The 16,818-nt window shown below is 38.0% G+C and overlaps 1 protein-coding gene across 1 annotated transcript in view; it reads left to right on the forward strand.

Annotated features, from left to right (window-relative positions):
* LRP2 (LDL receptor related protein 2) overlaps positions 1–16,818 on the forward strand; it is a gene marked incomplete at its 5' end in the record, with an annotated part of 197,706 nt that overhangs the window by 33,846 nt on the left and 147,042 nt on the right. The window contains 3 exons of the mRNA XM_081243139.1: positions 3,809–3,916; positions 6,217–6,339; positions 9,852–9,968. Coding sequence (XP_081099265.1) covers positions 3,809–3,916; positions 6,217–6,339; positions 9,852–9,968 — 348 coding nt within the window. The remainder of the gene's footprint in view (positions 1–3,808; positions 3,917–6,216; positions 6,340–9,851; positions 9,969–16,818) is intronic.

The following is a 16,818-nucleotide window of genomic DNA, read 5'->3' on the forward strand; positions in this document are numbered from 1 at the left end:
ATGTTTTCCTCTTTGGTTTTTATTAGAGGGAGACTGTTTTAAAGTTATAAAAGATTGTTTGCAAAATTACCTCTTGGTTAAAAATGGATTGGTTGAATATGGATGTTTAGAGACCATTTGTTGAAAGAAGTGTTAAATTTTGCTCTATTTAGATTTTTTTTCTTTCATAAACTATGTTTAGCTCCAAAGTATGAAATTCCCCCACTCCCACCTTCTTTGGACTTCAAATTAGTAAACAATAAAGTATAGATAATGTGTAGTAACCTTTTTAGGGGTTATGAGTAAAGGCTACTTATTTTTAAAAAAACTCTCAGGGCTTCCCTGGTGGTGCAGTGGTTGAGAGTCCGCCTGCCGATGCAGGGGACACAGGTTCGTGCCCTGGTCTGGGAAGATCCCACATGCCACGGAGTGGCTGGGCCCGTGAGCCATGGCCGCTGAGCCTGCGCGTCTGGAGCCTGTGCAAAAAAAACTCTCAGAAAATAAAGTGCATACAAACCAGTTGAAATCAGGGGCAGCTGAAATTGTTATCAAACTTGATCTAGACCTTTTCACTAACAGTGTGTTTTTTTTTAAATTTATTTTTTATTTTTGCCTGTTTTGGAACTTTATTATTATTTTTGTTTGATTTCTATTTTATTATTGTTAAAAATTTTTATTTTATATTGGGGAATAGTTGATTTACAATGTTGTGTTAGATTCAGGTGTACAGCAAAGTGATTGTGTTATATATCTACATATATCTATTCTTTTTCAGATGCTTTTCCCATATAGGTTATCACAAAGTATCGAATAGAGTTCCCTGTGCTATACTAGCAGTTTGTTTTTCAACAACACATATTTCCTTTGTAATAGAATGGATGACAGTCTTCTGACACTAATGGAGCATTTGGTTGATTACTAAGATGCCACCCAGCAAGTGATAGAGTATCCATTTGTTCTTCTGCAGAGATGTTTCCAAACAATAGTCATTTGGGAGTTATAACAGGCATGGAAGTTAATATTGAAAAGATGAACTTGACAAATGAATTACCATGGATCTGTTGATAAGTTGAGTGAATTGGGCTTGATATATTACTTGAGATAACTGAGTATTTGGGAGGTCAAATGTGAAAAATACTAACTAGAAAGAGTTACTTAATTGTAAAACTTCCCCTATCAGTTTAATTTTTTTTTAATGTGTGATTTTTTTCCCCCTATAATGCCAGCTGCTGGGCTTAGCATTGGGATTTTAAAAAAAAATAAATTCATTTATTTATTTTTGGCTGCATTGGGTCTTTGTTGCCGTGAACAGCGGCTACTCTTCGTTGTGGTGTGCAGGCTTCTTATTGTGGTTGGTGGCTTCTCTTGTTGTGGAGCACGGGCTCTAGGCACGTGGGCTTCAGTAGTTGTGGCACATGGGCTCAGTAGTTGTGGCTCGCGGGCTCTAGAGTGCAGGCTCAGTAGTTGTGGCGCACGGGCTTAGTTGCTCTGTGGCATGTGGAATCTTCCTGGACCAGGGCTCAAACCCGTGTCCCCAGCATTGGCAGGTGGATTCTTAACCACCGAGCCTCCAGGGAAGCCCTAATGTGTGATTTTTAAATAATTGAGTTTGAAGTGCTTAAAAAATGACTTTCGGGTATCTATTTCATGTTCTTTTCATGATGTGCTTAACTTCATATTTTAGCAAAAACAAAAAACAACCTCAAAATTTGACTTGTAATAAAAATTGCTTAAGAAATGAAAAAAGAAAAAAAATAACAAATAAACAAAAATGTTGCTTAAGAAATAACACTAATTATACATATATTTAAAAACAGCTAGTATATTGTTCTGAGAATTTGCTTCAGTATGCTCAGTTTCTAAGTGTATGATTTTTCCAGCAATAGGAAACTCTTTGTAAGTAGACTGACCTTTAGATTGTTATAATTTTTCAACCAGAAATTATTAGATACTAAGGGAAACAAATGTACTGAATTTACAAATGTATTATGTTGGCTTACTAACAATAGGCCTAATTGATAAAAGTGATTTAATATATGTTGTGTTAATAGCTAAACCTCCAAAGCCTCTAATCTCTCATGGAAATATTGCTTTGTAGAACAAAATCCAATGAGAAGTTCTGGGATTCCAGAGTGAATTTGTACATTCCTTAGGGGCATTTTTGCAAGGGAGGTTGTTGTGTTTTAAAGGTAGTTGATAAGAAACCTGCACCACCAACCCCAGACCTGCACCACCAACCACCATCATGCATTAGTCTATAGAAGGTATTTGGGTGTACGTATTCCTGTACCACTCGGTACCACCATTTAGCCAAGGAAAGTTTCTGACCATTTGCAGCATACATTATAAATCAGGATGTCACTACCAGACAATCAGATTTGAACATTCCATGAACAAAGTAGCCTATATCCCCTAGGAATAGATCACTTAACTGTGTTTATGTCATGCTCTTGATAGGCCTGCATTTACACAAGACAGGATAGCACATTGTTTATTTATTTTAGGAGTAGGTAATTGATCTGTATATTTACTTAATTTCAGTTTAATTAGTCAAACATTGAAATGGGTAATTTAGCATGATTGCTTAAATACATGGGGAAAGTATAATTATTCTTCCAACCCCTCGCATTATTCCTCTACCACCATGGGTTTGTGAACGAATAATTTTGAGTCTTCTCCACGTTGGGCTGGTGTCAGCTGCTCTCTTAAAAATAAAATTCATACTTGGCACATAATGTATGGGGAGGTTGCTGGTCAGATATTTGGGGAAACTCAGAGGATCTCTAACTGCCAAATTAGTCCCCTGGGGAGAACTAGAAAAACTGCAGGATATACTGGTTGAATTAAATGAACTTGTTTAAGTTATATTCACTTTCTGGTATCACTAGAGGATATCACTGCTACTTGGAAATGTGGCTAGTTTGATGCCAAGTTTGTGCACTCTGATTGGCTGCAGAGATTTTTGTTTGTTTGTTTCTTGGCCTTTGTTTGTTGGCAGAGAAGAGCCGTACCTGGCATCTTACAAATAAGTTACAAGCAAAAAGCCATAATATTGGTCTTGTATCTAAGAATGAAGAACCATAAATTGCTGTATATGATTTAGTAATAAAAAGGCACTTAAAAAGACTGTAGGGTAGGAAACTGAAAAAAGCACAGTCCCACAAATGAAAAGTTACGCATGATGGTATCAGAGATAACCACCCTTAACTTTCTGGCCTTTTCTGTGCTTTTTTTCTGTTATATATGATTCTGTTACAGGTAAAATTTTGCATCCTTGTCTTTGTTATAATGTGTAATGAAATATAACAAATATTTCTCCAAATCATTTAGAAGTTCTTCATAACTATTTTAATAAGTTCCTAATATGATATATAGATATAGATATAAGAAAATTTATTCATTTTCATATTATTGGACATTTACGAGGTTTGCAATTTCCTTTATTATAAATTATGCTATGATGAAAACCTCTACACATAAATCTTTAATTCTCTGCTTAGTTTCTTAAGGGGAAAAAAATTACCTAGAAGTAAAAGTATTAAGTTAAAGAATAAGCACTTTTAAAAAGCAGGATACCTGTTGTCAAATTGCTTTCCAGATTGGTTACCTCAAGGTGCACTCTAGTCAGCTGTGTGTGAAAATGACTTTCCTGCAGACCCTGAAACAGAATATAATCATAAAAATGTTTTCCTAATTGTATAAATAATTTACATTCTTTGATTACTAATTAGTTGAATAATTTTTTGTTTTCATCAAAAATTTGTATTTTTTTGAAATATCTGTGTAGGTAACTTTTTAAACTGGCTTTCTCTTGCTTGTGGGATTACAGAGTGTCACAGTGATGAGTTTCAGTGCCGACCTGGGCTTTGTATCATTGCATCCTGGCGGTGTGATGGGACCAGAGACTGCGCGAATGGCTCAGATGAAATTGGCTGCCGTAAGTGAAGAGCGGTGGGGCTAAGCTCTGTTCTGAGTAGCAGAAGTGCTTCACGGTCATTTCAGCTGTAACAAAGAGAAAGAGTTGTGCCTTTAGTAGTAGACTGGACTGAGCTCCAATCTTTTGAGATAGAGAACTGGTGGCATTAAGAATTCAGTCCCTTTTGATCACGAGGTTCAATTCACATCAGTTTCTATCTTACTCTTATCCCATGACCTTGGTATGGAACCAACTTTCTGAGCTGTTTTCTGAAGCCTATAAATGATTATTTCAGATTATTCAGTCTTCAAGTTTTGTGCACTAACAAGAACAAAAAAATAATGTTGTCTGTACTGCTGTGATTTGTAATTCAAGGAAGAGTCTGTTTTTATAAAAAGGATGTAGTAGAACTTGTGTGCATTACTATCAAGAGGTCGCAGAAGGGGCTAGTGTGGTTTATGTTTTTTAAATAATAGTTAAAAACATGATAAAATTATAAACCCCCAATTTAACTCTTTAATTTAGAAGAATTATAAAATCACTTTCATATATTTCTTCATTTAGTTCTCTCAACAATAGTCTGAGGTAGGTTTCAGATGAGGAAACTGAGGCATAGAGAAGCTAAATTATTTATTAAAGGCTTCCCAGTTGGTACACTAATCCCAAGCCTTATGTCCATTGCTCTCCCACCTTGCCATAGGTGATCCATCACTCTACTGCAATTTCATTCATTCTGACAGGTGAACAGGCAAGGGTTATCATCCAAAAACCAAGAAAGCAGGTGAAAATTTGTTTTGAATCATTGGCCATCCTGTGGCACAACAGGACAAACTTTGGTGTATTGTTTGGTTGACGATGCACTTGAAAATGGGAGAAGTGTGGGGATTAGGTCCTATAAGGTGCTTCTCAAACTTTCATGCAGAAATGGATCACCTGGGGAGCTTGTTAAAGTGTAGGTTTTAATTCCACATGTTTGAGGTGGGACCTTATCCCAGGTAATGCTGATGCTGCTAGTCTGGAAACCACACTTTGAGTAAGGGAGTAGTTCTATTTGTAGAGATATGATCAAGTGCTATCTATTTGCCTCCTCTGGGCTTACTGGGTTCATTTTAGGTTAAACACTAGGAGCAGAAAGTCAGGAACAGTGTGTTCTGAGATAAAGGAATAATTGAACAGTCATACCAACAATTTATCAATGTTCCATAACAATGATGATAAAAACATACCAATGACAATCACTCGCAACTTATTTACATGGTACTTTCACATATGTTACTCTACTTATTTTTTTTAACATCTTTATTGGAGTATAATTGCTTCACAATGGTGTGTTAGTTTCTGCTGTACAACAAAGTGAATCAGCTATACATATACATATATCACCATATCCCCTCCCTCTTGCGTCTCCCTCCCACCCTCCCTATCCCACCCCTCTAGGTGGTCACAAAACACTGAACTGATCACCCTGTGCTATGCTGCTGCTTCCCACTAGCTATCTATTTTACATTTGGTAGTGTATTTATGTCCATGCCACTCTCTCACTTCGTCCCAGCTTACCCTTCCCCCTCCCTGTGTCCTCAAGTCCATTCTCTACATCTACATCTTTATTCCTGTCCTGCCCCTAGATTCATCAGAGCCATTTTTTTTTTTTTTTAGATTCCATATATATGTGTCAGCATATGGTCTTTGATTTCCTCTTTCTGACTTCACTCTGTATGACAGACTCTAGGTCCATCCACCTCACTACAAATAACTCAATTTCATTTCATTTTATGGCTGAGTAATATTCCATTCTACTTATTTTCTATAGCACACCGTGAGAAAAATATAGTCCCCATTTTATGATGCATACATTGAGATTCAGGGAACCTGCTGAAGACTGTAAAGCAAGTAAATTGTGGAAATAATAAATTATTTGATTTGGGGTCTTATTTTCCAAATCTCATGGATTTTACAATTTATCATGATGCTTTACTATTAGTTATTACAAAACACTTCAAATAATTTAATAAACTCATGGTTGATTTTATTGAAATTAAAAATTTAATTTTTTTGGTCATAACTTTGTATGAATATGTGTTTGGGCTGTTTGTTTTATTCTCTGTATTTTGTATTGCTTTGGATCATCATTTTGTTGTGGTGCCATTGCTGAGATTACTTGACAGTGAACACTGGTTAAAGTCCACAGGCTCTAAGGTTTTTTATATTTGCTATCAAATATATTGAGCAGGAGTTGATATACTTCTTTTGAAACGAGCATTGTTTGTTGGTATAATAGAGTGGATGTTAGACATAATGAATTTTTTTCCGGTTTATTTTAGCTCACTCTACTTGCCGTTCCAACCAGTTCCTGTGTCAGAGTGAGGAGCTATGCATCCCTGCCCACTGGGTGTGTGACGAGGAAGAAGACTGTATTGATGGCTCAGATGAACGGCAGCATTGCCGTAAGTGCTTGTAGAGGAATCTTGTTTTGGCCCTTTGGACACCTTAAATTCCAACCTGTTACAAATACAAAACACAATGGAATGAATCTTTATAAATGCAGAGTTGGGCCTCGAAGGACAAGGGAACCTGTGCCAGCCATCTCACTCAGGGGTTGGATGATACTGAAAGTGTGAATGTGCTGAAGAATTATCAATATAGCCAGTGATTTGGACATGGGATAGATTCCCAGTATTTAACTCAGGTTATGTTATGCTTAAGAAAGAAACAACACACTTATTGGTATCTGTATGTGGAGGTCTTCATTTGTCTGGTTGGCAGTTGGATGAGTCCACGTGCTCCTGGAGCACACTGTGCAGGCAGAACCTTCCACCCCTTCTGCCCCACTATTAAACTCTCTTCTTTCTGACTGAGTGGAAGTGGAGGTCTGTTGGAGGCACTTCAGTGATGGCTGCTAGAGCCATCGTAGGATGAGCTGGAACCAGAAAGCAAATAGTAGCAAGGAAGAGGACATTGGCGACTGCTGATTCCTGGACATTGAAGGGGTTCAGGGCAGTAACCTGGAAGAAACCCTTCCATTCTGATTTCTTTGGGATGGAACTGGAAAAGAGTGTTTTATTGGGCTTAAACAATTTTGGACAAGAGCGTAGTCTTGGGTGAATGTAAGATGGCAACATGTGAGAAAGATGTCTGTCATCTGTAGCATTCCTTTCTCTTAAGGATATTTGTATAATTTAAAATTATTCTTGTATCAATGGGGATGTTTTTGGCTGCAAAGAGTGAAAAACACAACTCAAAAAAGTTAAGCAAAAAGGGAATTTATTATCTCACCCAAGAAGCCTAAATGTAGCATTTTTCCGGAATTGATTGGAAGATAATGGAAAATCTCAATTCCTTGGATCAGTGACATCATCCAATTTTCTTCCACTATTCTGCCCTGCCACCTTTTTAGCCTATTGGCTTTTCATGATTGCATGAAAGCCGCAGAAGTCCTGAATTTTACATTCCCATAATTCAAATGTCAATATCTAGAAGAGAAAACATCAACATCTTTTCCCTGTGTTTTTATAAGACAAAAGAAAGCAACAACAAAAAGACCCCAAACTAAAACCTTTTAGCGAGTCTAAGTTGGACTGAGATGGAAATTGGAGAGAAGATACAAGGCTGTAATGAACCACCTCAGGCTCTTGACCTCAGCTGTCCTCTGGAAAAGTCCAGCTCTGATCACTGTGTAGCATTCACCTTTCAACTTCCCCACATTCTGTTTCATTAAATGCACATCCCACAAATCATTGACATCTATCATCACTGTGTGTTGGTTTTGAGATACCCAAGATCCTGTTGACATTTTCACATGGACATTGTCCACAAAGATCAAAGAAGAAACAGATATTTTTGATGGCTACGTCATGTGGGAATTTGTTTGTTAGATGACTAGCAGTGGAGATGCTGTGGGCTTCAGTAGGTTCTGGATGTATTTATAAAAAATTAGAATTAAGTCCAGGAATTTTGAGTCCAGCAATGGGAGTATGAACTCTTTTCAGTCGAGCCACTAGAAGCCTTCTTTTGAGGAAGATAATGGAAATTCTCAATACTTATGAGTTTGACTTTGGTGTAAAGGTAAAATGTAGACTGTATAATTAAACAATCTGTTAGGGCTTGTCAGTGCTGGTCATGAGGTCTGCCAGCAACAGAGAGATGGTGATCCTTGGGACAGGGTGGTTCAGGGGAAACCAGCAAACTATGTAGGGCTGTGGAGGGTGGTGGTGGTGACAAATGGCAGTCTTGAGGAGGGCATAGACAGGAGCTAGTCAAGGCCAGATAGGAGCACGGCATATCTGCATCAGGTCCAGTTACGCGCATCCGGACCTGAGGTGGAGTGGCAAAAAGGAAGGGAGGTGGGGGACAGTAGTTCAGAAAGACTGAAAGGAGGAAGGAAAAGTACCAGGCATAGTAGGAGCAGGGAGAAATCCTTGTTTCTAAGAAATCTGTTCTGGGCTCTGATATTTCTGGCTGGCCTCTCAGAGGTCCTAGAGGAAAAAGGTGACCTAGTAGGTACTCAGTGCTAGATTGTGAACCTCTGGAGAGCAGTGACTATACTTTATTCAGCTTGTATCCCTAAGGCTTGATATTCTGTCTAGCAGATAGTACGTTCTTGATAAGTGGACACTGAATGAATGAATGATGGGTTATTTATCTTTTGGCTAGATATGCCATTTGGTTCCATTTTCCCTTGCTTCCCACACAGAGTAGGAAGAAAGCTGAGCTGTAGATTGTGATGCAGTGTGTGGTGGATGACCCGTTGATAATAACACTACATAGAGGGGATGGGAACTACCAAGGGCAACTGCTTGGGGAGACTGGAAATAACTTTACAGCAATAATTTATGAGCAAGGTTCCATACTATTTTAAATGAGTATGGATTTTATAAGGTAACTCTTGCATTTTAAATTTTACATTTTTTTAATTGGATCATCTTTCCCCCAAATGCTTCTCTTTTATGTGGACAATTAAAAAGTCCCATCATAATTCCTGCCTCAGGGCTTCCCTGGTGGCACAGTGGTTAAGAATCTGCCTGCCGATGCAGGGGACACAGGTTCGAGCCCTGGTCCGGGACGATCCCACATGCTGCGGAGCGACTAAGCCCGTGCGCCACAACTCGTGAGCCTACGCTCTAGAGCCCACGAACCACAAACACTGAAGCCCTTGCACAACAACTACTGAAGCTCGCGTGCGTAGAGCCCATGCTCCGCAGCAAGAGAAGCCACCACAATGAGAAACCCACACACCACAACGAAGAGTAGCCCCCCTCGCCACAACTAGAGAAAGCCCACGTGCAGCAACGAAGACCCAACGCAGCCAAAAATAAATAAATAAAAATAAATTAATTAAAAAAATTCCTGCCTCAGACTCACAGAATAGAATTCACATGATGCTTGGAATATTGATTCATTTGATTTTGTCTGTTTTATCCAGAGGCAAAGTTGATAAACTACTGGGGCTCTGCTCTCACCTACCCTAATCAACTTAGGATAAAATCAAGCTAGCTTAAATTTATGTTTATAAAATTGACAGGTATTCAATGTAGAAAGCTTATATAGTAGAGAAAACTCTAAAGAAAAAAAAATCACCCACATTCCTAATACTCAGAAATAACCACTGTTTACTCTTTGGCATATTTCCTTCTTGTTTACAAACCTTAAGGTTTACAAACCTTACTGATCCTTGATTAATACCTATACCTGCAAAATTCTTATTTCATCCATCCTTTATACTGTATAGATTTTCAAGCTATATTGTATTCTCAACACATGTTGATAATATAATTGTCTACACTCACAACCTTGAATGTTGATATGATTCTGGGCATTTTGATAGTATCCTGATAATAACACTTTTGCTTTCACATTGTAAGATGTCTACATAGAGTAGCTGGGTTAATGTTACTGTCATATTTGTTAGTTGGTCTGTGTTTTTCAGTAATTACAAAGTAATATTTTTTTCCTTTCACAGCTGGGAGAACATGCTCAAGCCATCAGTTTACGTGCGACAACGGTGAATGTATCCCAGCAGAATTCAGATGTGACCATTCCACAGACTGCTTGGACGGAACTGACGAGAAAAACTGCCGTGAGTCCCTTACAGTCTTTGCACTGTATTTGGTTTCACCTTTGTCCCTTTGGCATTTTAATCAATTCGTTGATGGACAGAAATGCCTACAATATGCCTCTTGTTATTGAAATCTCTTGGCAGATTCTTTTGTGGATTAGAGGTGATGTTCTGATAGGAGTCTATTTTTAGCAAGACATTCTGAGTCTGTCCTGCCTTAGCACATCAAGTTTCTGTATGTCTTGAAGTAAGAAACTTTTAACTTTAACATAGAATCACAAAAAGTCAATGAGTACAAAATCCAGTTTGGTCAATTTTAACTTTTAGTACGTTACCATGATAAGCTTCTAGGTCAAATGTCTCAGTTTTTCTGCTCTTATGGACTCAGCGTTTTCCAGATTACCTTTGGAAACGTGTTACATTTTGAAAATGGCTATCTGTGTAATGGAAGAATACTATATCAATTTGTAACTGATCACCACAAGATAAAAGCATACAAATCACAGTATTCTATGTATAATGTTTAAATATGACCATAAGCAAAATAAGAAAGTACAATCACTTCTTACAAATGAGTAAAGAGTAACCTGCCTCTCTTGAGGTTTATATAGAATTGTTAGAATACAAGAATATACTAATTATTCTGCTGTGTCCGTCCTCTGGTTCACCTAACTCTGTCTTTAGTCTCAGACATACCCATTTTCTCTCAAAAGCGCTTATAGGTCTATCATTTATGAATTTACCCAGAGCTTCTTTGAGTTTTTATATATCTTTCCCTGGCATTCTTTCTGGCATACTGCATTTCAGACTTCAAGGAGTTATTTTAATATTCTAGTATTCTAATAATCAGTGGATAGATTTTGTGTACCTTAGAAACCTTGATCATAAACTTCTTGGTTATTATGTTTCCAACTAAAGATTTAGGTTTTAGTCTATCCTCATGGGACAACTCTTTTATTGTTTGATCATTTTGATAGGATTTTAGTTCTCTGGACCGTTTCTAAATTCCTTCCTTTGGTATATTGTATGCTTAATGAAAGAGCCATCTTCTGTATATTTTGCTACACTTCCCAATATGGCGCCATGCCTAGGGTGGGAGCTAACATAAACTGGTTATGAGCAAATTGTTCCTATTTACTGTAGTGTTCAGATTGTGCTCTTAATGGAAGAAATACTTGTATGTGTGTCCAGATTCATGCTGCAACCTCACTGTCATCACACAGTACATTAAAACAAAACAAAAAACTTCTCCAATGCTTTCTTCCCTTGTATGTTATTTTCCTTTGAGAGGAGTCTGTGCTATTTGTCTTTATGTTTCCATTTCCTAGCAGAATTTCTGGTAGAGTTCTGTTGTAGTTTCCAACTTACATGTTTTCTTTTGAAAGAGATTGTGTTGCCTCTAGGTTGGGTCTTCTTTAACTTTGGAAAAGTTATGGAGAATTTAGTCTTGGTACCGGCAGTTTTAGAGATGATAGTGTGTGTCTGGAGGTCACAAATAGCAAGTCCAGAGTCAAGGACTCCCCTTTGAGCACTTTGTAAAGCAAACAATAAATTCTTTATTGTGGCAAGTGAAGAAAATATTTTTGATTAATAATAGAGACAAATCATACATTATATTTTGCAGTATTATGTAAACTTCAAAGTGTTATGTACATTCCAGTGGTTATTGTTATTAGACCCCTCACTGAGGACATTAGGGCCAGTATTATAATACTGTCTTACGAATAAGGTAACTGAACCAGCAAAGGATGGAGTGGCTTGTTCAAGGTTAAATGGTGTGTGGCAGAGCTAGAGCTCAGCTCGTCCTCTGGTCCAAGTCTGGTGATTGCTCTTCATGAAGGACTTTATTTACAGAAGGAGGAAGTCCTACCTTGTGCAAGAACAGGACTAGAGGCCTGTGCCACCAGCCAACAGTCTGTGTCTTTATCCCTTATTTACAAGTGGATAAAAATGAGTGCTTTATTGCAAATGCAATGGTACTGCAGGAAATGCTATTTTAGGGAAAATAAAAGGCAGCCAAAACAGACTGTTTGGATTTATTCCATGTGAACACCCTGCAGCCAAGTCTCAGGTCACCAATACAGCTGCCTCATGACTTTGCTGACGGACCTTCTGGAAAAAAGCTGGCAGGGTACAAGCATTCAAGCGGCTCTTATAGAAAGGAATGAAGGAAAGGAAGTGAGCTTTGTAAAATATCTGGGCAGGAATCCTTAATCAAGATTTTGTTCATTTTTTTAAGTACATACAAGTAATTGTTGAACCAGAGTTAAACCTCATTGTTTCTGGAATCATACAAGTCATGAATCCTTCAGGGTTCATGGCCCTAAAGTGAATCTCACACATGTAAGGGGGTTTTACAATGAGGTATTTTTTCCTATTTCTCTCTACCTCATTTATTTATTGCTATGTGTTCTGTAAGGAAGAGTGTAAAAAAAATAACAAATCAGAGGAAATTAAAAAAGAATCCTCATACTTCCTTGTTAGTGCTTTGATCTCCTGGCCACAGCCAGATTTGTACAAGAAGGAAATGAATGACCTGGATCAAAGTTTTTAAAAAGTGCCAGTACTGGGGGGAGGATTTGCCTCATTTTATTTTCCGTCTTTGTTTGGAGCTCTTGTGGGAAATGGGAAAGGGGAGTGTCACTCCCAGGGCATCAATCACTATCGTATTCAAATTTTTTTTTTTTTATTGGAGTATAGTTGCTTTACAATGGTGTGTTAGTTTCTGCTGTACAGCAAAGTGAATCAGCCATACGTATACATATATCCCCTCCCTCCTGGATTTCCTTCCCACCTAGGTCACCACAGAGCACCGAGTAGAATTCCTTGTGCTATACAGTAGGTTCTTACTAGTTATCTGTTTTATACATAGTAGTGTATGTATATCAATTGCAATCTCCTAATTCATCGCACCTTCCCTCTCCCCGCTCGGTGTCCATACGTTTGTTCTCTACATCTGTGTCTCTATTTCTACTTTGCAAATAGTTTCATCTGTACCATTTTTCTAGATTGCACATATACGCATTAATCAGTACTACACAGTAGGTGTGAGGACCATCTCCACTTTACAGAGATCAAGAGGTAAGGGTAGATGAACCAGGATATTAACCTAGGTCTAAACCCTATGCCCATGCTCTTGGAATACTTTACTTTTGTATTAGAAGTTTACAGAGCATTTTTGCCTATAGGTTACTTAGCTATTTTATTATTAAAATGATTGTTTAAAGCTTTTTATTATGGAAGGTTTTAAACATAATCAAAAGCAGAGTGATTACATCAACTCATAGCTAATTTTGTCTTACCTGTATCTCTTCTCTCCATTATTTTGAAGCAGTTCTCAGATATCATATAAGTTTGTCTTTAAATAATTCAGTATCTATATTGCTAAAATATAAGGACTGAAACATTACAGTATCATGATCACACCTAAAAGTTAATAACTGTTCTTTAAAGTAATCAGATATCCATCCAGTTTTAAAAATTCTCCAATTGGCTTATTATTTTTTTACAGTGTCATTTAAATAAAAATCCAAAGAAAATCTATATGTTGGAGTTAGCAAGTGACTTGTTCTGGAGTCTCCCATAGTCTGGGTTTTGCTCACTGCACCCACCCTCCGATGTCCTTTAACATGTTCTTCTGTCCCCTGTATTTCCTAGAAATTGGTAGCTAGATCTAGAGTAAGGTTTTTCCATCTTGGAAATAATGACATTTGGGTCCAAATCATTCTTTATTGTGGGGAGCTGTCTTGTGCACTGTAGAATAGCTATCAGCATACTTGGCCTCTATCCACTAGAAGCCAGCAGCACCTCCCAATTGTGATGGCCAAAAATGTCTCTAGACAGTGTCAAATGTCCTCTGGGAGCAGAATTCCCCTCCCCTGCTCCAGTTGAAAATAGCACTAGTCTAGAGGCTTGAACACATGCGAGTGTGTGTGTGTGTGTGTGTGTGTGTGTGTGTGTGTGTGTGTGTGTGTGTAAGGGCAACAACACTTTGTATATAAAGGTATGTATTTCCATCAGGAGGCACCTAATGTCTAACTGCCCCTTTGTGATATTAGCAGCCATTGATAATCATGCTAAGCTCCATTTAGTCGTAGAGGTACTTAGCTATTTTAAATGTCACTTCAGATATATAGCAACTGTTTAATTAGTTATTTTAAATTAGAATGTTCCCACATAATGGAGGATTAAGTGAGGCTTGGCCAGAAAACCTTTTTGTGAGACATGACACTTTGTTCTATTGTTTTTGCAGTCATGATGAATAGGAAAATTACTTTTGGACAAACTTAGAATCAGTTTATGACTATGGCTTTAATTTGTCTATTTCTCAGAAATAAGATTATCTATAGGAATGGGTCTTCTAGGTACTAGAAACCACTTAAATATAGTGGTGGATGTTGGAAAACTGCCAAGAAGGACTTATTTCTTTTCCCCAAATATTTGAAAGGATCAGGAAGCTTGACTCTGTTGTTCGTAGTCCCGCCTGTCAGATCAGACCCCTAGGATATAGTTCTTACCGTTTCAAGCTTCTAAGATCAAGGTCTTGAGCTCCAAGACAGAGCACCTTGTGTCCATTCCAAGCACTCCTTTTACATAACAATGAATGGTGTGTAAGGGTCCACTCAGGGAAGCAGGGAGAAGGGAGGGAAAAGAATGGGTGAGATGGCAAGAAAGGCAAGGGTATTAAGGTCCCAATAAAAAGATTACCCTTGAAATAAATAGTTTCATATCATATTTGGTCTTTTTGTCTGCTGTGTTCCTATATGCATAAGGCATAAGATATTTTTGGTTATTCTACTGTTTGAGAACTTTCTGAAAATATATATGTGTGTGTGTGTGTGTGTGTGTGTGTGTGTGTGTGTGTGTGTGTACAGCTATGAAACAGGTAAAAGTTCATTTTTCCTAAGTTATTTTGCTCTTCAGTCTGGCCATCTGTAAAAAGGCACCTGCTATTAAACAGCTTGTCAATTATTATTATTTTTTAAGGAACGGAGAGTTGAAACTGCCATCCATTTTGCTTTTAATGGGATTAGCATCAAGGAAAACCCACTCAGAGTCTAAGATAAACATCAGAACAATGCAGCAACTATGGGTCATTCAATGAATATGTTGCACTGACTTTCGGTTGCTCAAAAATAGTATAATTTTTTCTTAGTTAAGTAAACAGATTATTTCATCTTTATCAAGTACCATATTAGCACGCTTTTGGTGTGAGTAAAACTATTGCTAATTATCATTGGTTTGCCGCACTTCTCTTTTGCTACTTAGGAATGCCAAAGAAAGGGTCAAATCCTTGTTACAATGAAGGCTTTCTTGCTGGTAATCAGCAGTATTTGGTCTGCCTGCCACGGGGGCGGCTTCATCTCTGAAGTTTTATTTCTACTGACTTTCTGTTCTTTAGAATTCTGTATATCTAACTTTATATTTCTAACTGTTGAAACTCCAATTGGGGGCATAACTGGGAGGGAGTGAAGAGGAGGGATAAGTCATTCTTTGGACAGTGATGCCTGGTGACGGACATGTTCATCAAACTCAGCCCCCCTGCGCCTTGCTCTTACTATTCTCTACTCGAGGTGAGAAGGAAGAAGCAGACTGACCCCATCTTACATATCACATCACAGACGGACCTTTTTTTTTTTTTTTTAGCAGTTTGAGATAGGATTCAGAACCCTGAAACCTTGAGGAAAGAGAAAAATCTCTTATTTAGTCTTCATCTTACAAGCACATTATAAATATCTCCCATCTTTTAAAAGACCCTAAGATCCCTCTCAGCTGTTACCCTACTTCTCTGCTCCCGTTCACAGCAAAGTTACATAGAATTGTCTTTAATCACTATCTATCTCCATTTCCTCTCCTTCTTTCTTTCTTGAACTCATTGAAAACAGTCCATCTCCAAATCCCCCAAAACATTCTTGTCAGTGTCACCAGTGACCTCCATGTTGATAACCCTAATAGTTCTTGTTCAAATGTCACCTTATCAGAGAGCTACTCCTCACTGTTACTCTTTCTCATTTATTTTAATGTCTGTCCTTTCACCCTCCTAAATAGAACGTAAGTTCCATGAGAGCAGGGATTTTATGAAGTCCATCACTTTCTCTCTAGTACTCAGCAGTCCCGTTACTATCTGTTGAATGAAATCGTTTTAAAAAGCTGCATTACTTCACTTACAATTTCATTTATAATCTCTTTATCCAGTTCTTAGCACGGTGTCTAGGAAGATGGATTTCAATAAATATATGTTGCGTTATTCCCTGGAGCATTTGAGGCACAGTGTTCATCCTGTGGCTCAGTGACTCCAGTGCTAGGGCTCATGTGAGATTTTTATTATTTTTCAAAAAATTAGAACTATGTCAGCCTTTACCTCCTTTGCAGATTTTGGTGATAGTTCTGTGTATGAGAAGAAAGAGGTACAGCAGATCCAAAGTCTTCAGAGCAGGCCTCTTGGGTGCTTTTTAAACTTAGGTCTGAGATCACGTCACCCTGGATAGAGACCAGATAGGGATTTAGGACTTGAGACCCAGTAGTTCAAAGCGAAGGTGGTAAGGGAAACTATATAAGTTAATGTCTTTCCCTTTTTAGCTTCAGGCTCCTGAAAGCTGCTCAGACTAAACTTGAGGTTAGTCCAATTCTAGTAGCCCTTGGGAAGACCATGTTTACTTTCTCTTTCCAAGGTACTGAATTGTTATTCACATTTTATAAATATTATGTATATGCTTTTTGTTGAAAGACTCTTCAAATTATTTTTGGAAAGAGGCAGGAAATGCTTCTCTGTTGTCCTCTTGCTTATTACTGCACTGCCTAGATGCTAGTCCGTGATGACAGTCACTTCAGGGACTTGAATTTGACTAACACAGGAGGCGGGGGCTCAGAG

The sequence above is a fragment of the Mesoplodon bidens genome (assembly GCF_964165515.1).
Source record: "Mesoplodon bidens genome assembly, chromosome: 8".
In the NCBI taxonomy this organism is placed as follows: domain Eukaryota; kingdom Metazoa; phylum Chordata; class Mammalia; order Artiodactyla; family Ziphiidae; genus Mesoplodon; species Mesoplodon bidens.